Here is a 22,347-nt window from a genome sequence, read left to right as displayed (position 1 = left end):
AAGTGAGTTGCCACTTCCACTTTAACTTTAAAACCATTTGTTCTCTAGTTGAAAAAAAGTGTCATTTATCGCCGAGAACAAAAATTGAGTTTGCTTGAAATAACCAAAGGCGTGCAACTCAAAATGAAAGTTTCTCTCTCTCTCTCTCTTATTTAAAATTTTATTAAAATATAATGTGAATGTTTTTATATTTTGATGATAAATTTATTTACTTCTTAATTACTACGACCAAAAAATCTTATTCTAATAAGTTAGATCGAATCTATAAATTATATAATACCATTTTACATAATTAAAAATTAAAATTTAAGAAATATTATTTAGCCTGGGATCTTTGATTTTCTCTAACATATTTTTTTTTCTCTTTTTTCTTTTTTACAAGACTAAAAAACATGAAATCTAATTTTCTAATTGGCGTCTTTTTAGTCTTCTTTCTATAGGTCCAAATTACCTTAATTAGTCTTTGATTTTATGTCATATTTTTCTCAATATGTGTTACAATAATCTTTTCTTTTATATAATCATTTTGTATTATCATTTCTTGTATGATAAATATTCATTTTAATATTTTTTATTTTTTTCCTTATGTTATCCCTTTTAAATCTAATATTTATTATCATATAATAAAACTAGATATATAGTTGTACGATAACATTTTTTTGATAGATATTTTGTGATAATAAATAACCTCTAATGTCTTAATTTCTCCATTCAAGTCATCTCATTTATATCCTATTTAACTACTTAAAAAATATTATATATACATAAAAATTAAGTTCTTATTTTTTAGTTTATTTATATACATTGTATAAATTTTTTTATATTATCAATCAATTAAAAATCATCTTCATATATTATACCAATACAAAATAACATATTTAAATGCATAAAATAAAAAAATAGTTACTTTAAACGTAAAAGTACTTTTAAACTCTTGTGGCTTCAATCCAAACATTCACTAACTCAAACTCAAGTTGTCTTAAAAGTTAAAACTCATGACACCACCATCTTAATTTGGAGGACTAGCGTAGAGGGTGAGAAAAAAGAAAGAACCAAGTGGGGTGTTTCATTGGTTGTTGTGTTTCCCACCAAGTTCACCTTTTTCTGGGACCTTGAAATCCTTCTGCCCCTCTACTCAAGTGTCATCGTTTGTGGCCCCCTCCTACTCCCTCCACTTGTTGCTTCTCTCTCGTCCTCTATTTGCAATTTTCAGCACTTCCCACGCTCCTTCCTTCTATTTTTGTGCTCCGCTCAGAAAGATCCTTCTTTCTCAATCTGGGGTGCTCAGTGATTCTCGTTTTTACCTCTTCCTGCTTCCTAAAGTAGATGACGATGATGATGATGTGTGGAGTGGTGTACTAGAACAGAACAGAACATCCGAAGTTGGTGTAGTTGAGGCTGGCACATGGTTTGTTTCTGTTGGTGTATTTCTGTGTTGTCTCACAACAGAGTCTATCTGTTGTTGTCTGGGGTAAAGGAAACTGCTCCATTTCAATCCAAGTCATCTGGATCGCCTTGATTGGGCAAAGTTTGAAAAGGGTGTTATTGTTTTTATTGAAACTTGATTGTTTTGGTATTTATTTGGGTTTTAAGAGCCTTTTTGCCAAACAAAAAAAGAAGCTTTTTTTTTTTTATATTTTTTTAGCTACCCTTCTTCTTCTATGAGAAAGTGATTTGGATTTGGATTTCATGCTTGGTCCAATATCATTATGGAGGTGTTTCCACTTCTCTAGCATTCAATACTGTTACTCAGTGGAAAGACATGAAGAACCTTCTTAAGAAGCTTCATATCATGTCTAACCGATCAGAGAATGAACAAGGGTCTTGTTCGTCAAAGGGAAACAAGTCCAATCTTGGTTCATCTTCATCTTCCAACAAGAAGGTTTTGGGCTCAAAGTCCCCTCAAAGTTCTGGGCTCTCCAGTTGGTTGCATTCAGTTGCTAATAGGCAGAGTGCTGGTCCTCCTCCATCTCTGACCCAGGCAAGGGGCGAGAGAATGGAGCCATCTGATGCAGTGAGCAGTGGTGGTTTTGATGCTGTGTCAGATTCAGCTAGGCTTGATTCAGGGTCTAGTGCTTCCAGGGATCCTGAAGTGGAGGAAGAGTATCAGATACAACTGGCTTTGGAGCTGAGTGCAAAGGAGGATCCTGAGGCCGCGCAAATTGAAGCTGTTAAGCAGATCAGTTTGGGATCTTGTGACCCTGGTTACACACCAGCTGAAGTTGTGGCCTACCGGTATTGGGTAAGTCACTTTATTCACATTCTTCTTGTTATCATGGTGCTTGCTGGAAGAAAAGATATTGGAAGTCATGCAATAAGTTTGATAATCAGGTTATTCTTAGAGGAATACGAGACTTCTATAACTTTTTTAAAGAATTTCAGATGTGTAGACTGGTACTTCATTGGCATTGTTTGGAGCATGGAGTTTTATGTAAGAGAATAGATCTTTAGCCTGAAGATGGCGAGAAAAGAAAAATGGAGGGAAGGGTATGGGATTGTGTTTATATCACATGTGTCCTTATTCATGTGGGGTTTTCCTTTAACCTTTCTTACCCATGTGGAATGACAGGGATAGCAAATCATCATAGTTGGTAGAATTTGGACATTGTTAAATATAGTAATGGTATCCTGAGCTATCCTTTTTGGGGTTGAAATTTCAAAATCATTCAGCATCAGTTGTGTATATATTGAGAAGTGATGCAGTCAAGGCTAGATGCATTGCATATTTGCATTTTGGACTAATCTGGCGTTCATCCTGGATATATATGATGGTTTAGAATATAATAAATTGATTGGAATATTGATATGAAGATAAGAGAAGTTTGCCTTTGGACTTCAGAGTTAAGGTTATGTTGAAATACTTAGACCAAAATATGGTTCTTTCTTTAAATTGAAGTTTAAGGTCTTTGGTCCTCAAATGTTGTTTTACATCAAGGGAAAACTTAATTCTTTTCATATTCTGAAACCACTTTGATAAAATGATGAGGCATATTGTTATAAATGTAATATAAACCATTTACAGGTATTCACCTAACAACTTAAGCTTTCAGGATAATTGGTTCATGACATAGTATCAAAGCTTATTTTTGTCTAGCCTAGAGTTTGATTTGCCTCCCCCACAAGATGAATTTCAGCACCAAGTAGGTGAGCTTATGCATTATCAATAAATCAACCCCAAAGAGTTCATGCCTGAGGGGTGCGATAGATTTGTAATAAAGCTTTTGTGTCTTCCCCAAATAATGTAAGCTTTTGGGATAATAGGTGCATGGAACATTATTCAGAAAAAAATAATATTAATTGTTATTTGGATTAGGCAAAAAACTTTTTTATGTAGGCTTTATCTTGCTGACTTGCTATAAAGAGATTTGTCTGCTATTGGGGATTTCTTGCTGTAACTCCCCCCCTTAATACATAATTTGTATATAGGTCATATCTTGTTCAAAATGCCTCTTAAATTTCTCTTGTTTAGTGTCTAATCTTTTATCATTTGGTCATACAAAATGTTAGTATATATTGTTGCTAGCCTGGTATACTTTGTTGGGGTGGTTTCCTTAGGGTGTATGTTTTTTGAATCATTATTAAAGTGTCATTGCAACCTTTTTATGAGATCTTTGGTTATTGTAGTCATGGTTTTCCCAATTTTCCTTTTTTGAGATAACCCTGGATCTTTTTTACTTTTGTTTTTCTATGTTTGGTTTCAAATGCAGTTTTTGGTTCTATACATAGAGGGTTTATGATTTAGTATTGACTTAGATTGCTATGTATTATTTGGATTGCTTTAGATGATGCATGCATTAAATGGTTTTGGTATAAAATGAAATTATTCCTATATGTCATCTCAGCTGGTTAGTTGACCCTACTTTGTCCTACTTTTATTCCTTTCTAACTTATCTCATATCGTAGATTTATCCGTGCTTCACAGAATTACAATGCTCTTGGTTATGATGACAAGACCTTAGATGGTTTCTATGATCTGTATGGGAGCTTAACTGAGTCAACCCCTGCAAGAATGCCTTCCCTTGTAGATCTGCAACTGCAAGGAACACCAATCTCAGGTAGTGGTACATGGGAAGCTGTCTTGGTCAATAGGGCTGCTGATTCTAATTTGTTGAAACTTGTGCAAAAGGCCCAGGAGTTGACTGACAAATCAAGTCCAGATTTTGAAGTAGTTATAGATAGCAATTTGGTGCGCAAGCTTGCAATATTTGTGGCTGACTATATGGGTGGACCCGTTGGAGATCCTGAAAGCATGACAAGAGCATGGAGGAGTCTTAGTTACAGTCTGAAAGCAACCCTTGGTAGCATGGTTTTGCCACTTGGATCTCTAACTATTGGATTGGCTCGGCATCGTGCATTGTTATTTAAGGTATTTATCCACCATTTTCTTTTGTGTTTTGACTTTCAATTAAGAATGGTTCCATGCATTAGTTGATAGAAGGCTCTAATGAGAAATTGTTGTTAGGTTTACACCAAAAAAATTGTTAGAATATATCCAGATTCAAGAGAAAGATCAATTCCGGGTGAACTATTACAATCTCTGATATTTTTGTTGTATTCTCTTAATTCCTAGTACTTCAAAACTTTACTGTGCTTTTAAGATATATCAACAAAAGCCTTTTTCCATTGGATGGGGTTGTGTACACGAATCAAGCACACCATTGTATGTAAGATGACATTGAATTTTTATAGCTATGTTTGGATTACTATTACTTTTCCATTAGAGGGTGCTGAAAGTACTTTTGGAGAAGGATATCCTTTATATCTTTTAGTCTGAACATACTTTTGGAAGGTTTGCAATGGTAATCCAAACATGTACTATGTTTGTCAGCATTTTCAATTCTCTGATTTATTTTCCAAGAATTCCTGGCACAGTAAACATAGTTGCTTTATAATAAATGTAGGTTCTAGCTGATAGTTTGGGCATCCCATGTCGGTTGGTGAAGGGGCTGCAATATACAGGCTCTGATGATGTGGCGATAAACTTTGTCAAGATTGATGATGGAAGGTAACTTTGATTGATTTTTTTTTTTTATGATGGCATGTAGGCAGAATTTGTTTGATAATTCTCCATTGAGATATTAATTGTTTTACTTGTTATTTGTCATCAATTTTCTATTGGGCAAAGTACACATGAAATGGTGTTTCTCAATGCTTCTTTTGTGTCATATTGGCCAAGGATAGAAGCTGTATTTTACTGTGTCTTTGTTATTGGTTTGCCTTTGCTGTTGTAGCTTTTTGTTGAAGTTTCAGATAAATAGTCTTTTAAAAGTGCTAGTAGTTAAACGTTATCCCACTCTTTTTTGTATCTTTTTGATGTAAAGAGTTGCAAAGGCTGGTTTGGTGACTACAAGATGTGCTTGATTTGAATTTCAGGGAGTATATTGTTGACCTAATGGCAGATCCTGGAACACTTATTCCTTCTGATGCAACTGGATCACATATAGACTATGATGAATCTTCGTATGTGGCCAGTCCTTCATCAAGAGACCTTGATTCCTCGCATGTAGCATCATCCAGCAGTGGTGTTGGAAGTTCATATGAAGAAACTTCAGATTTGGGGATGTTGGACAAAGGAAACAGATCAAAACATTTTTGCCATACAGGGAAAGAATATGATGTAAGCAGGCCCTCCACAGGAAATGAAGGATCAATGAGACCCTTAAATGAATTTAAAAGTCCTTACAATGTTGAGAAGATCACGGGGCAGGAAGCTCCTGGCAGACCTAATCATCCACATGTACATGCAAGATCTCCTTGGACTGAAGGGATAAGTTCTCCTGCAGTACGTAGAATGAAAGTCAAAGATGTTTCTCTATACATGATTGATGCTGCCAAGGAGAACCCTCACTTAGCCCAGAAACTTCATGATGTTTTACTTGAAAGTGGTGTAGTTGCTCCTCCAAATCTATTTTCTGAAATTTATGATGAGGAATTAGGTTCCTCAACTGAGGCCAACTTACTAACTGAAGAAAAAGATGAACATAAACAGGGAAGTGGACTGCAAGAAGCTGAGATTTATGGAAATCTTAGTCCTGCTCAAATTTTGCCTCCTAGAGCTCTTCCCAAAGCAAGTTCTAGCAGTCAGCTGGAGCATTCAAAACCTGTAGAAGGTTTAGGAATCAACCTTCCTCTTCATACGAGGGAAGCAACTGGACAGCATATACCAACTCAGGTAAAATATGGGCAAAATGTCCCAGTTGCTGCCGCTGCCGCAGCTGCTGCTGCTGTTGTTGCATCTTCTATGGTAGTTGCAGTGGCAAAATCTAGCATTGACTCAAACATAGAGCTTCCAGTAGCAGCAGCTGCTACTGCTACTGCTGCAGCTGTAGTAACTGCTGCTGTCAGTAGACAGTACGAACAGGGCAGTCGAAGTGATGGAGATACAGACAGTGCTGGTTATGACCTGAAGGGTAGTGGTGATGGGGAGCATATAGCTTTAGGAGCAAATTCAGAAGGTGACAGAAGATCTGATAGGTCAGTAGTAAGTAATGATAGCACAAAATCTGATTCTGCATTAGATGATCATGAAGTCGCTGAGGTTGACATTCCATGGGAGGAAATCACGCTCGGTGAGCGTATTGGACTTGGTATTAACTGTACTTTGCTCTACAAGATTTGCTTACATTCTTTTCTTAGATGGCAGTTACTATTTATCTGGTTTTGCTTATGAACTATGAATGACTTACTTGCATTTGGGTGGGGCACATGTTTGACATGCAGGGTCGTATGGGGAGGTGTACCATGGTGAATGGCATGGAACTGTGAGTTTCTTATATTCTTGAACCTAATTAATTGTGTTATTCTCACTGAGCTGTATGTTATGCATCTTTATTATTATCTTTTTGTTGAAATGAAAGATACAGTGTCAAGACTTATTAGTGCTGCAAGTGCACCTGTGTATGTGCTACCAATTATAAAATGTAATTCTCTTTATTAATTGAATGTGTGCCAAGAGTTCTTGGGCTTTAGTTTCGTTTCGATCAGAAGAAAATAGTCATCCATGTTATTGCAATATTTACCGCTACCTTACTTTGCTCCTCCCATTTTATTTTTGTCAGTATCGTTATGATATATTTTCTGTTGTATTGTAGATTATAGATTCTTACATTTGTCGCACATTTATGCTCTTTGGTTTGTAGGAAATTGCTGTAAAGAGGTTTCTAGATCAAGATATATCTGGTGAATCACTTGAAGAATTTAAAACTGAGGTACATGCCATCTCTACTTCCCCCATTGTATTTCTTTTGCAATTTACTCATTTTTGCAGTGTTCTTGTGGCTTATTTTTTCAGTTGCCTCCATTGATGTGATTTGTGTGCTTCATCTTCATAATCACATAAAATATGGCTGCAATCTTTTTGTTTAGATTTGGTTTAAAAAAATTAGGAAGGGGGGGGGGGGAGTTATGTTTTTTTTTTTTTTTGAACTGCAAAAGTAATATATATATATATATTAAAGATAACGAGTACCGGGGGGGGGGGGGGGGGTTATGTTAATCTATTTAGTTTAGAGCATGCTTCATATGTGCTATATATGGGCTATTTCAGACTCAGGATTTCATGCTAAAGTTTCTTTTACTTGTTCTCTTGTTTATAATGTACTTTGGTGTATCTGGTTTGGAGATAATGCACATATTCTCACGAGATTTCTTTGCCTTTAAATATGTTATAGGATTCTATGCATTGTTATTTAAGGCCTGTCTGAAGTGAAGAGTGCCTTTCATTTTTTTAACCTATTAGGCTATACATTTTTTATGAGATATTGGCAAGTGTATCAGTCCTTGCAACTAATAATTAAAACGGGTTATGTCCAAGTATGGTTCTAGGAGATTGAAGGGTGATTTGCAATTCAAAAGATAATTCTAATAGGAACTAGGAGATTGAAGGGTGATTTACAATTCAAAAGATAATTCTAATAGGAAGTTAGGAACCATGGAAAAAAAGATTTGGAATTGGATTGTTTGATCGAAATAGTAATTAAAATTAATGAGTAGCAATAAAAATTAATGAGTAACACAGAAATTGGATTTAATTCAAACGAAAAAAAAATGTTGGGATTAAGTTTCATTCAATTTCGTATAGAATTTCTAATGAGTATTAATTCAATTTAGTTTCTACTTTGTTTATCAGATTTGTAATTAAGAGCCCTAATTTTTCGGTGAAATTAAAAAGGAATAAGCTTTTTGTGTGGAACTTCCTAAAGATAACGAACATCCAATGACTATTCCTACCCTAAAGGATTACAAGATTTAGGTTTATGAGTGCTTTCATGAAACAGATTTCCATTTACCATATAGATCAAATCATCCTAAGATTGATCAAGTCTTAAGAGCATTAATGATAAAGAAATTGAATTTTATTAATATCCCAAATTAGAGATCCATAGATTGCATTGAAATTCACCTAACGCTGACAAAATGCGGTTTAGCTTGACACGGGAAACAAAAGCAAAAATAAGAAAGTGATAAAGAAAAACTCCATACATACTTGAAGAAATGTGAGTTTCCATCCTTTTCATCCCATTGAACTTTTAGAGAGATAGACTGCCCCCAACAGCGATTGAAAAAGATCAAGATATCTATATCTCTTTCTCTAATCCTATTTATATGTGGGCTAGATGCCCAGGCCCAATGCTTTCAAATGCACTATTCTTGTGTGTTTTGGGCTGTGCTTTTGCTATATTTTCTTGATTCATTAAAGATCCAATTTCCCTTTATTTCCTAAAATAAAAACAAAAAGAAAAATATAAGAAAAAAAATAAAATTCCTAATTAAATTTAACAGAAAATAAACAGATTATCTCTTTCACTCTAATATTCTAAAATCCATTTTCTTGAGGACAAACTAAGTTAAAATTCAACATCAGTAGCTTAAATCCCTTTAAAAATAAAAGGGAAAAGAAAATCAGATAATCCCTCTATAGTTTGGTTCTAAATAGGATTCCGTTTTGAACAGAAGATGCTAAAATCCAAAAATGACTTCGAGACGTTTTTTGTCTCAAAGATATGCTAAGTTATTATGTTTAGCATATCTTTATTAGAAATTAGAATGATGTGCTGAAATTCTTCTGTTTATTAGAAATTACAATTAGAATGATGTGGACAACAAGGACTGAACTCATGACCACTCACAGGCTTTGATAACATGTCATGAATTAACTATCCTAACAGTTTAAGGCTTAAGCTGTTAGGTGAAAGGCTCATGATTGGTTTAATTTTATGTCTAATATTGATCATTTAAAAATATTATCAGATGTAATTCTGGTTTTATTTCTGCAAAATGTTGTATTTTTATTAGTTGTTTACTTGTTTTGTTGGCCTACCCTCTAATATTCGTATTTATATGGTTTCTTATTGAAATTGTGTAGTAATTCTTGCTGTCAATGCTGCATATACTTGTGCATACCAATAAATTTTGATGATTGATTATTCAACCTATTATATAAATTAGAAACCAGAAAACTTATGATATTAACATCCAATAGGTCAGAATAATGAAAAGATTGAGGCATCCAAATGTTGTTCTCTTCATGGGAGCTGTAACTCGACCTCCAAATCTTTCAATTGTTACTGAATTTCTTCCCAGGTAACTTGAAATTCTTCATTTCCCAGTGCTTCATATGAATTACAAGCTGCAGATTGGCATTTTTTTTGGTAGTTGATATTTCCTTCCATTGACATGGTAGTTTATGAAAAGGTTCTTACTACTCTAGAAGACAAAATAATGATGCTACATCTACCAAATATACTTTCCAAATTGGTTTATTAAATGATGTTGGCCATGTTGCATGTATCCCAAATACTAATTGGAAAGTAATAACTAGGAACCTGCGAAATTTTTTTCATTAAACAAATGCATTTAGTGATTTATTTATTTTTTGATAATTCCTGAATGCATGTTCTAATAGATATATATTCTAGACATGTGCAGACAAAGTTGGAGATAACTATAAGCATGTATTTTCAATCATTCAATTTACATTTTACATCTAATTGATTTAAATCTAAATTGTTTTCTGATGCTTTTATGATTAATAAAATCATATTCAGAGGAAGTAAGAATCTAAAATGTTATATTTTGTGTACTATGTACATCATTAATTTGGACCCCCTACAACTTCCCTATGGTATTTATTTTATGCGATTAGTTAATCTTTTGTATGGGTTTTTGTTTTTCCTTTTTGACTCTTCAAATACTGAGATGTAGACCATCTTATGCAGAGGAAGTTTGTATAGATTACTTCACAGACCAAACAGTCAATTAGATGAGCGAAGGCGTTTGAAGATGGCCCTTGATACTGTAAGATTCTATTGTCTTTTAATGCAACACTGACATTGTATTCATAAAGTGATTGCTATAACTAACCAGGGAAGCCCATTTGATATAACTTGTTTCTTTGAATCTTCAGGCTCGAGGAATGAACTATTTGCACAACTGCACTCCTGTGGTAGTGCATCGTGATTTGAAGTCCCCAAATCTTCTCGTTGACAAAAATTGGGTTGTGAAGGTGCAATCTGATCTCATGATTAAAATTTATTGATAGCAAGGGGGATGATATGTGCTCACATGATGATGTTTTTTCTTTCTGTTGAATAGGTATGTGATTTTGGCTTATCGCGTATGAAGCATAGCACATTCCTTTCTTCCAGATCCACTGCAGGAACAGTAAGCTATCTTAAAACTCTGCCCATTGCAACTTATTTATTCTTTGATCCTCTTACTTGCATGGCTGTTCACAATGTTACATGTTTAATTGAAGTCATGCTATGCATGCATATGTGTAACATTCAAATGTAGACGCTTGCTATTTTATTTAAAGCAGTTTTGGAAGGCCTGGAACTTTTTGCCCTATCATTTAGTATATGCTTGGTGTAGTAAATTGAGCCTTTGGGGCATGATGCCTATCTTCAGGCCAAGGATTATTTTGAGCACAACTGCACATGTTGTAGTATCAATTTCAAAAATGGTTCAAGGAAGTATGTGTGGATAATCTTTAGAGAAAAGTGTGCATATTTACAATTCTTTGAAGAAGAAAAAAACTGAAAAAAATAGAACTATAAAATTTGCATGATACTGACAGTTGCAATCACTGTATACGGCAGGTAATAATACACTTTATTCAAGTGATGCTAAATGCTGCTTAATATTTCATCTGACATTAGCCATGCAACTGCTTACGTGGTTGTGTCTTTTTCCACCTCTTGTATGCTTAACCATAGTTTTGTTCTTTATTTAGGCAGATTCAGATTATGAAAAAAATGTTGATTTCCCCATTTCATGAAAAAAAAAATTGTGCAAAGTCATATATAAAAGCAAAACTGAAGATAATTTTAATAGTTTGCGTTCATAAATCATTAAAAATTAGGGATAATTGCATTTAATCGACAGAAGCCATATCTATAAAAACACAATTTAATAGTTTGTATTCATACACATTCAATTCTTGTATTGTCATTTTATTTGACTCTGGACTTATGAATAAAAGCTTCCAACTAACTGCAGCTAAATATTTTAGTTAATTCATTTTTTATATTATGTTTCAGGCCGAGTGGATGGCTCCTGAGGTGCTGAGAAATGAACCTTCAAATGAGAAGTATTTTTTTTTTACTCTTGGCTTTGTCATCATTTATTTATGTATTATTACTTTATTACTACTATTATTGTTATTATTATTATTGTTGTTGTTGTTGTTGTTGTTGTTGAGGGGTAGGAGGTCTGGTTGCAACCTTTCCCTTCTTTCAACTCCTCCTTTACTTAATATTGCCATAAAATGACATGCTGCACATCTACAAATCTCATGTTGATATTTCTCCTATTAAGTGTGGCTGTGCGTAGGCTTGCTTAGAAACAAGTAACTATTATTTTTTGTTATTTTATTATGTGAATAATTTCTCATTAAAAAGGCTTGTTGGAGTTCTTGGTGACTTTAGGAGTCTCTTTCCACCCTGTTTCCATTTCACAGATTTGATTAATTGGTTTCCTGAGAAAAATGAAGCTAAAATGTTGTGGTATTATGTGATTTTTGTTACATACAGTCTACTTAGTCAAAGCAGAAGGCCTGCATTTTCAAGGGAATTTGTGTGTCCTTTCATATGTTATGGAATAGGGAGGGCTTTATATATGGTCTGTTTCATACTCTGCATGGAGGTTTTTTAGGAGTGTCCAAGTTTTATTTGTCTTATTAGGCTTAAAATTTTCTTAGCTTCCCCCACTCCTCCCCAAAAAAATTGTTGTAGAGTTGTAGTTACCTTTCCTCACTAATAAAATCATCTTTAATCAACTCGAAAAAATTATCATCTGCAGTTTCAGGGAAATAAAATCAATTGGGATTTTGTTTTCATTTGAAATATTGTTCTTTGGCTTGATCTCCTGTCTCATGCTTCTGTTCACATTGGCTTTGCCGCATTTTAAACCCATGCTGGTTTTATGATGCTAATTAGTTGTGATACAATACATAGGTGTGATGTTTATAGCTTTGGGGTCATATTATGGGAGCTCTCTACTTTGCAGCAACCGTGGGGAGGGATGAATCCGATGCAAGTTGTTGGTGCTGTGGGCTTCCAGCATCGACGTCTTGACATTCCAGATGATATGGACCCGGCAATTGCAGATATTATCAGGAAATGCTGGCAAACGTAAGTATACTTTTTCATTATTTTATTCTTTCATTCTAAAATGTTTGTAAGTATGTTTATTTTTGGTGAAATTTTTTTCTTGTCAGCATTTGCAATATATTTTGGATTGCTGAAAGGTCTCTGTCTCAAATAAAATAGTTTGATCCTCCTAGTAGGAAAATTTGTTTATGGTATTGTATTATGAAATTAATTATGGTTCTTAATAACTTTATTGACAAGTGACTGCAACCAGCTGGTGTAGGAATCATTAAAGTTGGCTTTTTTGCATAAGGCATTATCATGGTTGCTTTGTCTTGTAATCACAATTCCTTATTATTTTTGCTTGACTTTAACAAATAGACCTTTACTGAAAAATAGGAAAAAGAAAGACAATCGTGAGCAGTATATCCTTAGTGACCTAACAATTACTCCAAATTGTGGTAGGACTGTAGAAGTGTAAGCTATTAATGTTGTACATCAATGGGGTTTTATTATTTGAAAACAATAATAGAGTACTATGACTGAAGCAGCAATTTATGTTAATTCCGTAATTGACTCCCTCCTTAAATGCATCATGGTCACTCTTAAATGTTGCATTACTTAAAACTAGAACTCTCTATATGCTAAGTCTGTCAATTTCCCTTGTCCTATCCAACAAGTATGATTTGCTCAGAGACCAACTGATGAACTACCTAAATGCTAGATTATTTAAATGAACCAGATTGAATATGCTGCTGGTGCCAAACACTTTGAGAAATTATTAGTCATCACACTTTTTTTTTTTTTTTACTGTAGATGTACTTAATGGGAGGTGCATCATTGTATAAGGTTAACTGATAAAAAGTAGTAGGCATGATATAATTCAAATGTTTCTGTACAAATAGTCACAGAACACAACCAAGTGATCCTGCAAAGGATCTGCCTGAAAAAAAACACTATTTTTCCTGACTGGATGTTTCTCTTTTGTATTATAGAGATCCAAAGTTGAGACCTACATTTGCTGAAATATTGGCAGCTCTGAAGCCGTTGCAGAAGTCAGTTATTGGTTCTCAAGTGCCTCGACCAAGTGCATCGGGGAAGCATGAGAAGGTTCAGTCATTGCGTGTTGCAGAAGACTCAGCAAGATAGGAAACAATTATACAACTAACCAAATCTTTGTTCGTTTTGCTGCTGAAAGGTGGAGAACAAGTTGCCAAGTTGTATAGTATTTTTGGAATGAAAAAAAAAAGTGAGTGGTTGAAACCATCACCTAACTTACATTATTGTCCAAGTTGTGATTCTTTCCACTCTTTGTTCCTTTCCTTTTACTTTCTTTGTTTTCTCTTTTGTTGTTGGTTTTCCTTTTGCAATCTGCAGTGCACTCATTGTCAGGTTGTACCATTTGTTTGTACACAATTCTTTTGTAATTGTTGTAATATCAATTCTAAATTTTGATGTCCATAAATAGTTATGAAATTTTGCAGCTGTAACTTAACAGTTGAAGAAAGATGGACCAAGTGAAAAATCTTTGTTCCTGTAAATAGTGACCATGTAAGTTGTGCAAAACTGCATATGCCTTAAATTTTATGTGCCTAGTTGGACTGTTCCAACGGTTCTCCTTCACACACTGCTTACCTAACATGTGAAATTACAAAATTTAGATGCAATTTTTTTTTCGTGTTTTTCAATCAGAATTAAAGTTTTACTTCGGTAACATATGTAGACATTTAATGCAAATTTATATTATACAAATTAGTGATGTGGAACTCTAGTTCTGATTGAAGAATAAAACTGAAAAATCTAGGAAGTTGTATTTTAAGTTTTTTCTTATGTGAAATCAGTGTCTATCATCTAGGGGCAGCAAATTCCAATTTTTTTTTACAAATTTCCAAACATGTGAACATTTCTTGCAATAAGAAAGCTTATTTTATTTTAGAGCCATTTGAAACAAATCTTCCATAACATGGTTGGTATTTGGTGAAATGATACACAACAGTATGTTAACTAAACCATAACTTTGGCCTCATAGTATAGTGCGGTTGTTAGGGACTATCACTCATTCCTTAATCATTTAGTGGCGTAAATGATTAACATTCCGTTTTGAGTTGTTAGTACTTGTTAGCATTGCGCATTACTTATGTTTGGATAATCACAACTACTTAGAAACGAAGTTATTGTCATCTTTGAATAATGAATAGCACTCGTCGAGTGTTAACAGTGCAATATTTGTTGTCAACAACTATTATTCAATTTTCATTGATGTGCATTATTTCTTTCAAGACCTTAGTGGCATTTAAACGAGTTTTGATTTTTCTAGCAAAGTCTTTTTTCATATACATAAAAAGAAATTGAACTATCAAAACATATTTGAGGGATTCAATTGTCTATTAGTATCTATGTTAAGTTTTGTTGGTGATAAATATTAGCAACACATTTACTAACACTCTTTTTAATATATTTTCTATTATGAATTGAAATTTATTAAAAATTATAAAATTATTTGAGTCTTATTTTTTTATTTAATAAACTTTATTTATGATTTTGTATTTTAAAATAAATTTTAATCAATAAGAGAACATGTATTCTCAGTAAAAAGTGAGTATTATTTACTTTTGATATGTCGATAAGAGTCTTTTAGTAATTATTACATGAATGAGTATAGTTTATCTTTAACAAAAAATCATTGAGTAATTTTTAGTCTAATATTTGTGTTACTATGATTACTACGTCTTTAATTGGTTAATATTATGTGAATCATTATATCTTATTTTTAAGTGGTAAATACTAGTTATATAAAAAATTAAAAATATTTTTCACTACTAAGTTAAATTAAATTATCCTTCTTTCTAATTATAGTCGTTGTTCATTTTAACTTTTTTTACCGTTTAAATTAATGACGAGCAACATTAAGAAACAATATATTTAATCTGTATTATTTGCATTCCTTGTTTTGTGTTTTCCCTTTGGACATATATTCCTTTCCTTTTTATTATTTCTATTCCTTATGTTTGTATCTCTTTGGACCTATGTTCCCTTTTGTTACAAAAGCATTGTACTTTTTTTTTTATATATATATAAGCACATAAGCACTAAGCTGATACATCAATTTTACACTTGATACATATTCACAGCTGTAATTGATCCAAACTTCACATATAATTCACATAGTAATAACTGCCATTTTTCTTTCAAGATCCTCTCTCAATGAACCTATTCCGACTATGAAATGCTTGGGGAGGTCCAACTCTTTCCTTGCTACAAGGGGTAGTAGCATTTCAGTTACCAAATTGTTGTTTATATGGGAGCCATTAGCAATTTTGGTGATGAAAGCAAACAGAGTCACTGCATACAGACAAAGGATAAGACCATACCACATTAAAAGTTGGTGAATACAACCATCATTAAAGTGCATCATTTAAAACAAAAACTTCTTAAGTGAATGTTGATATCAAGAGAGGAAATATTTTATTTGTGATAAGAAAATAAGGATTTTTGCAATGGGACATTATCTATTTATATGGACCGAAATTTTGATACTAAAGGAAAAAAAAATCACTGAGTTGAAAATTTGAGCCCATCATTAAAGGATATGTACTTTCTCATCTTTACAATGTTATATGATTACTATTTTGGGAACCTTCAAGACCTTATTATTATGTGAGATAGCATCATCCTCTCTTTTTGTTAATGTCTAGAGAGACCAATCTCCTCAGGTATACATGATCAAAGTCATGATGATGTAAACAAGAAACTGAATTGGAAAAACAAAAGTAAAACAAATAAATACTTGAACATTTAGAGAGAAAAAAGGTTAAAGACTACATATAAATGAAAATTACCAGATATCTCAGAGCCCAATAGAAAAAATACCAACATCCCAAAACTTACATTAGCACGTGAACGAGGAGGGAGACACAACAACATTCAAATGGGATTTGAACTTTAGTTCTTTAGAAACAAAATTTACAATTATGCAAGAAAGTCTTGTTATGAAACTTAAGATCTATTTTAAGAACAAAAATTAAAAAAAAATGCTTCCTACATTACACTTTGACTGGTAGAAGAAAACATAAGCAGGACATTTCCCTACATGAACAATTTTTTAGTTATATTAGAGTTCATAGCATCATCATTGGTGCCATGCTACCATGTAAGCCACCAACACATTGACACATGAACTAAGGTACATAAACCATACAAATGATAAAATACAACTTAAACTTATCTATAGATCAATTAGTGGGATTGCATTACGAGCCTAAAAAAATCAAATACAATTTCTCAACAATGGGAAAGAAGATATACACCAATATGCCTTTAATGAGGAGAGAGCATAAAAACTCTTTAAGGCCAAAAGAAACCGAATCACATTTCAAAAGCAATCTGTTGGTTTTAATTTGAAGAAAAAACATAAGAGAGAAGGAAAAATAATAAAGAAGAATGTAAGTTTTATTTAAAACAGTTGACACTTTTTTATTTATTGAATAAGCGTCATATTTAAATATATTTAAATAACATGTTTAAATTAAAAATCAAAATTGTCTTGACAACATTTAAGGCACGTTCAATCAACAACACTCCTCCTTGCCTTGGAGGCCGTAAACTCCTATCTTCTTCATAAATTCGACCTATTGATTTACAGTGCTGAAAAACTATTGCTTCCTTCACATGTGATCGAGCCTGGGCATTTTCAACTTTGAAGTTCATATTCAAGGGCTTTATACACTTCTCATTCTGTTCAATTCTTTCATCTTTCTCCCTCAAGTGTATCTTCTTGTTCGTATGCTCTTGTGCAATAGCTCTCTTAAGGGTTGTTGTTTTAGAATTTGCTTGTTTTTCTTCAATTTTTTGCCTTTTGTGAGACAATTCAGTGATATTCTCTTTTATTGAAAAAACAATTTGTTCCTCTTCCAATGGATTTAAAGCAAAGCTTTTTCCTCTCATTTTTACTTTGAGAATATCCTTCTCTTTTGCATCTTTAATCAAACAAATTTTGTTTTCGAACAACACTTCATAACTTTTCTCAACTAGTTGTCCAAAACTCAACAAATTCTGATAAATTTTAGGAATATACAACACATCAGAAATGAGTTTTGTACCTCTATTGGTTAAGATTGCTACAGTTCCCTTTCCATTCACAATGATGAACTTGCTATCTTCAACTTGAACCTTCAATGTGCTTATATTGCTCAATTCCATGAATAAATCCTTGTTGTTTGTCATGTGGTTAGTACAACCAACCATTTTCAATAAGCCAATTTTGACTTGATTCAATACTAGAGAAACATGTAGCAACAAATAAGTACTCTTCCTCAGGATCAATATCCTTTGTAGCTTCACTGTGTGGTTGATTCTTGTTTTAGCAAATAACAGCTTCATGTCTCATTTGATTGCACTCATTGCACTTAGAATCGGGTCTTTTCCAACATCTGAATGGATGATGTCCTTTCTTTCCACAGTGTTGGCATGGCAGATAAGATTTCTTTCAATTTCCTTTTGCATTGGTTGATGTTGAACTTGATTGTGTTCCATCAAAGTTCTTGTTTTTCTTGTATTTGGTCGCATTCTGGTGCTTGGTTGGTAAAGCTCCTTCAACTGTTGATTCTTCCCTCGTCAATCTTCTCTTATCCCGGACTTGCAAGGAATGTATCACCTCTGTCAAAGAGATCTTGGTCAGATCCTTTGTAATATCCAAAGTGATTATAAATGCTTCATATCTCCTAGGCACTCTAACCAGAATTTTTTCAACAATTCTAAAAACTGGAATCTAACCATGTTAGCGATGCCCAACAATTTGTCCAAGTACCCTTTTAATTGTCTCGAATTCCTTCATCTTTTGCTCCTCAAATTCCCTCATCATGTTAAGCACTTGCATGCCACGAACGTGATCATCCCCTTCATACTCTTCCTTTAAATAATCTCAATTTTCTTTAAATGAATCGAAAGTCATGATCTTGGTGAAGAACGTTTGAGAAACACCAGCAAATATCTTTGCCTTCACCTTCTTGGTTTTTTTCTCCCTGTGATGCTTTATTTGGGCCATGGATGAATTTTCAGGCAGCAGAGACACTTCATAATCCTCTTCCACAACATTCCACAAATCAAAAGACTCCATGTAGGACTTCATTTTCACCTTCCAAAGGTATAACTCTCCCCATTAAAGACAGGAGGAGCAATTGATAACTGCTATGTATAGGTATATTTTGGGATTAAATTATGTAGGAATTGTTAATTTTTCTTTTATTTCTTTCTTTTTGTGTGAATAATTGAAATTTTAACATCATTTATGTTTTTGTGCAGAAAAAGTTAAAAATTTGTGAACTTATAGTGTTTGGTGAATAATTGGTGCATAAAAACAAAGTAAAGCCCAAAAAAATAAAATTGAAGATCTGAAGCTGCTCGTTCAGCACGTCTCAAGTGTTGGACCTTGTGGCCTCAATAATCTTAAGAGGGATAGGCTTAGAATGCAGAAGAAGCAACAACAATCAATTTAATAATGTTCTATAAACATGCAAGGCAAAATTGATTGCAATAACATAAACAAGATAAGGGAAGAGAGAATGCAAACACAGTTTTATACTGGTTCGGCCACAACCCGTGCCTACGTCCAGTACTCAAGCAACCCACTTGAGATTTCCACTATCTTTGTAAAATCCTTTACAAAGTCTGAAACACACAGGGACAACCCATCCCTTGTGTTCAGATGCTTTACAACAAGAGACTCACAGTCTCTTAACCAATCTCATTGAATAAGAAGAATAGAAGAAGAATTCTCTCTTCAAGAGAAGAATATTACAATGAAGATCATGTAAGAATCCTTATAGATTTTGCAAGTGTTTGGTCAAGGATTTCTTTTGAGAGAGCATTTGACAATGAAGTTCTTTTGGAATCTCTCTCATTGTCTTTTGAGAGGATAAGACATTTTGGACCAAAAATACTCTCTCAATAAAATTCGTGCCCAAGTCACCTATTTATAGGCCTTTGATGACTATTCACAAATCTAATGAAAAGATGTGACTGTTGGCAGATTTTCTGAAAACTTTCCACTGGTAATCGATTACAATATTTGTGTAATCGATTACACAGTTATAATTTGAAGGGTTATGACTTTTGAATTTGAATTTCCAAAGTTTCGTTGCTGGTAATCGATTACAGACATATGGTAATCGATTACATGTTGAAAATTCAAATTCAAAACCTTTTTCAACAGCTATTTCTCAACCCTGTCTTCGGGTAATCGATTACACTTCCTGGTAATCGATTACCAGAGCCTTGCATGTCTTGAAAGCACTTTGTTTTAAGGCAAGGCTTGGTCTTTAGTGAATCTTGAAACAAGGCTTTGTTTGTTGAAGCAATCTTGAATTATTCTTGAAGCAAATGCTTATCATTTGAAGTAGCCTTGTTAGATTCTTCTTTGACATCATCAAAATCATGTATACATACATTCACATTCTCCCCCTTTTTGATGATGACAAACATGTGATTTCTTCTCGACACCATCAAAGCTTGCATGATTTACATCTCCCTCTTTCTCAAGTAAATTCTTCTTGATATCATCAAAAGCTTCATGATTTACATTCTCCCCCTTTTTGATGATGACAACCACCTGTAGGTTAGGAGCAACAACAAAGAAAATATCTATTTGCATATAGTTTACTCCCCCTTGGTTTTACAATGATTGCTTATATGAGACAATTGAAGATTTCATATTTTTCATATATAAAAAGTTGTCTCATAAAAACAATAGATAATTTTTCTTACTATTTTATCTTTTATCTTTCTCTCCCCCTTTGTCAACATCAAAAACAAATCATGAATAGAAAGGAGAAAGATGTTACCACTTGTTGCAATGTATGAGAATCAAGTGATACCAAAAGGCATTAAAACAATCATTCAATATTAATCAAGCAAAAACAAGTACAATAACACATCAATCAAACACAATCAAACACAATCAATCATCAAATATTTCAAATCAAATTAATTAAATTAACAATCAACTAACTATACACAATAATTTCTATTATTAAAAAAAAATTCAAATTTCAAATTTCAAATTTCAAATTTCAAATTTCAAATTTCAAATTTTAAAATTTAAATTTTAAATTTTAAATTCCAATTTCCAATTTCAACTTTTAGTAACTTCCCCTTCCAACTTCCAACCTCCATTTTCAACTTTCAACTTCCAATAACTTTCATTTCCAACTTCCAACTTCCAGTAACTTCCACTTCCAACTTTCAACTTCCATTTTTAACTTTCAACTTCCAATAACTACTTCCAACTTCCAACTTCCAAATTTTAATTTCAAATTTCAAATTTTAATTTTCAATTTTCAAATTTAACTTTTCAAATTTCAATTTTCAATTTCAAATTTCAATTTCAAAATTTCCTTTTCTAAATTTTAAATAGTTTTCTTAAAACATGAAACTAATTTGAAAAGTTTAATAGATTCTTTAAAAATAATCAAAAACTCAATCAGGAACAAACATCAAAGACAATCAAACACACAATCAAAAATACAATCAATCAATCATCAAACACAGTCAATCAAATTCAATCACAATCATCAAGGACAGTCTAAACTCAAGTAGAAAACAAGCATCAAAAGTAATCAATCAAAGACAAATGACCTGTTGGTATCATTTGATATTACTTGTTGGGGTTGTTGATCAAGTGGTCTTTGTTTGTTGTCTCCATATATCACATATTCACTTTTCTTGGGGAGAAATGTGGCCTTCGTTTTCTGTCTCCATAAATCACATATTCATTTATCTTGGGGAGAAATATGAATAAACTTTGATGCATGCCATGTGTTTGGAGAAAAATTGCTATAAATGTATCGACTTTGCTCTTCTCCATTTTCATAGTCTTTCATCATGATACCCAGACTTATGATTTTCTACTCTGAATCACTTGACATTATCTTCCCAAGTGATGTATCCTTTCTTTTCTTTCTTCCCTTTGAAATTCATCTTGTCGGATTTTTCCATTCTTCTTTTAAACACAGGACAATTGAATCTCATGTGCCCAATTTGATCGCACTTAGCATTTTGGGGCTAAAGAGGAATCTTCTTCTTTCTTCTTTCATCATCATCTTCTTTCTTCTCTAGTTTTTTTTTTATATAGTTGCATTTCTCTCTACCATTGTAGGAATAAATGAATCAAATTCAATGACTTCCCATATCTTTAGATCTATGGCTTCTATAAAGATCTGCATTCGGGTTTTCCAATAATGATAACCCTCACCATTGAACATAAGAGCCTATTGATAGAATTTTCCTCAAAAAATGGAAATTTGGATGAGGCCATATCTATTCTTGAAGCTTTTAAACTTTATACAAGAATCCCGCTCTGATACCACTTGTTGGACCTTGTGGCCTCAATAATCTTAAGAGGGATAGGCTTAGAATGCAGAAGAAGCAACAACAATCAATTTAATAATGTTCTATAAACATGCAAGGCAAAATTGATTGCAATAACATAAACAAGATAAGGGAAGAGAGAATGCAAACACAGTTTTATACTGGTTCGGCCACAACCCGTGCCTACGTCCAGTACTCAAGCAACCCACTTGAGATTTCCACTATCTTTGTAAAATCCTTTACAAAGTCTGAACCACACAGGGACAACCCATCCCTTGTGTTCAGATGCTTTACAACAAGAGACTCACAGTCTCTTAACCAATCTCATTGAATAAGAAGAATAGAAGAAGAATTCTCTCTTCAAGAGAAGAATATTACAATGAAGATCATGTAA

General features: G+C 33.2%; 1 protein-coding gene across 3 annotated transcripts; it reads left to right on the top strand.

Annotated features, from left to right (window-relative positions):
* The first annotated feature begins 1,013 nt into the window (after positions 1–1,013).
* LOC100816332 (probable serine/threonine-protein kinase SIS8) lies at positions 1,014–14,148 on the top strand. 3 transcript variants are annotated; one of them, XM_003528923.5, is made up of 13 exons: positions 1,016–2,242; positions 3,923–4,366; positions 4,902–5,005; positions 5,374–6,587; positions 6,721–6,761; positions 7,140–7,208; positions 9,482–9,582; positions 10,218–10,296; positions 10,406–10,504; positions 10,594–10,662; positions 11,541–11,590; positions 12,456–12,632; positions 13,586–14,148. In XM_003528923.5, the coding sequence occupies exons 1-13, from the start codon at positions 1,763–1,765 to the stop codon at positions 13,737–13,739; spliced, it is 3,081 nt and encodes a 1,026-aa protein (XP_003528971.1). In that variant the 5' UTR covers positions 1,016–1,762; the 3' UTR covers positions 13,740–14,148. The 3 variants fall into 3 exon arrangements, with proteins under 3 accessions (XP_040872909.1, XP_003528971.1, XP_014633384.1); XM_014777898.2 differs by having other exon boundaries at positions 2,103–2,242; positions 3,904–4,366; XM_041016975.1 differs by lacking the exon at positions 13,586–14,148 and having other exon boundaries at positions 1,014–2,242; positions 12,508–12,632.
* The last annotated feature ends 8,199 nt before the right edge of the window (positions 14,149–22,347 follow it).

This window comes from Glycine max, chromosome 7 (assembly GCF_000004515.6).
Source record: "Glycine max cultivar Williams 82 chromosome 7, Glycine_max_v4.0, whole genome shotgun sequence".
In the NCBI taxonomy this organism is placed as follows: Eukaryota; Viridiplantae; Streptophyta; class Magnoliopsida; order Fabales; family Fabaceae; genus Glycine; species Glycine max.
Note: the sequence above shows the minus strand (reverse complement) of the source record. Positions and strands in the feature narration are given on the sequence as shown.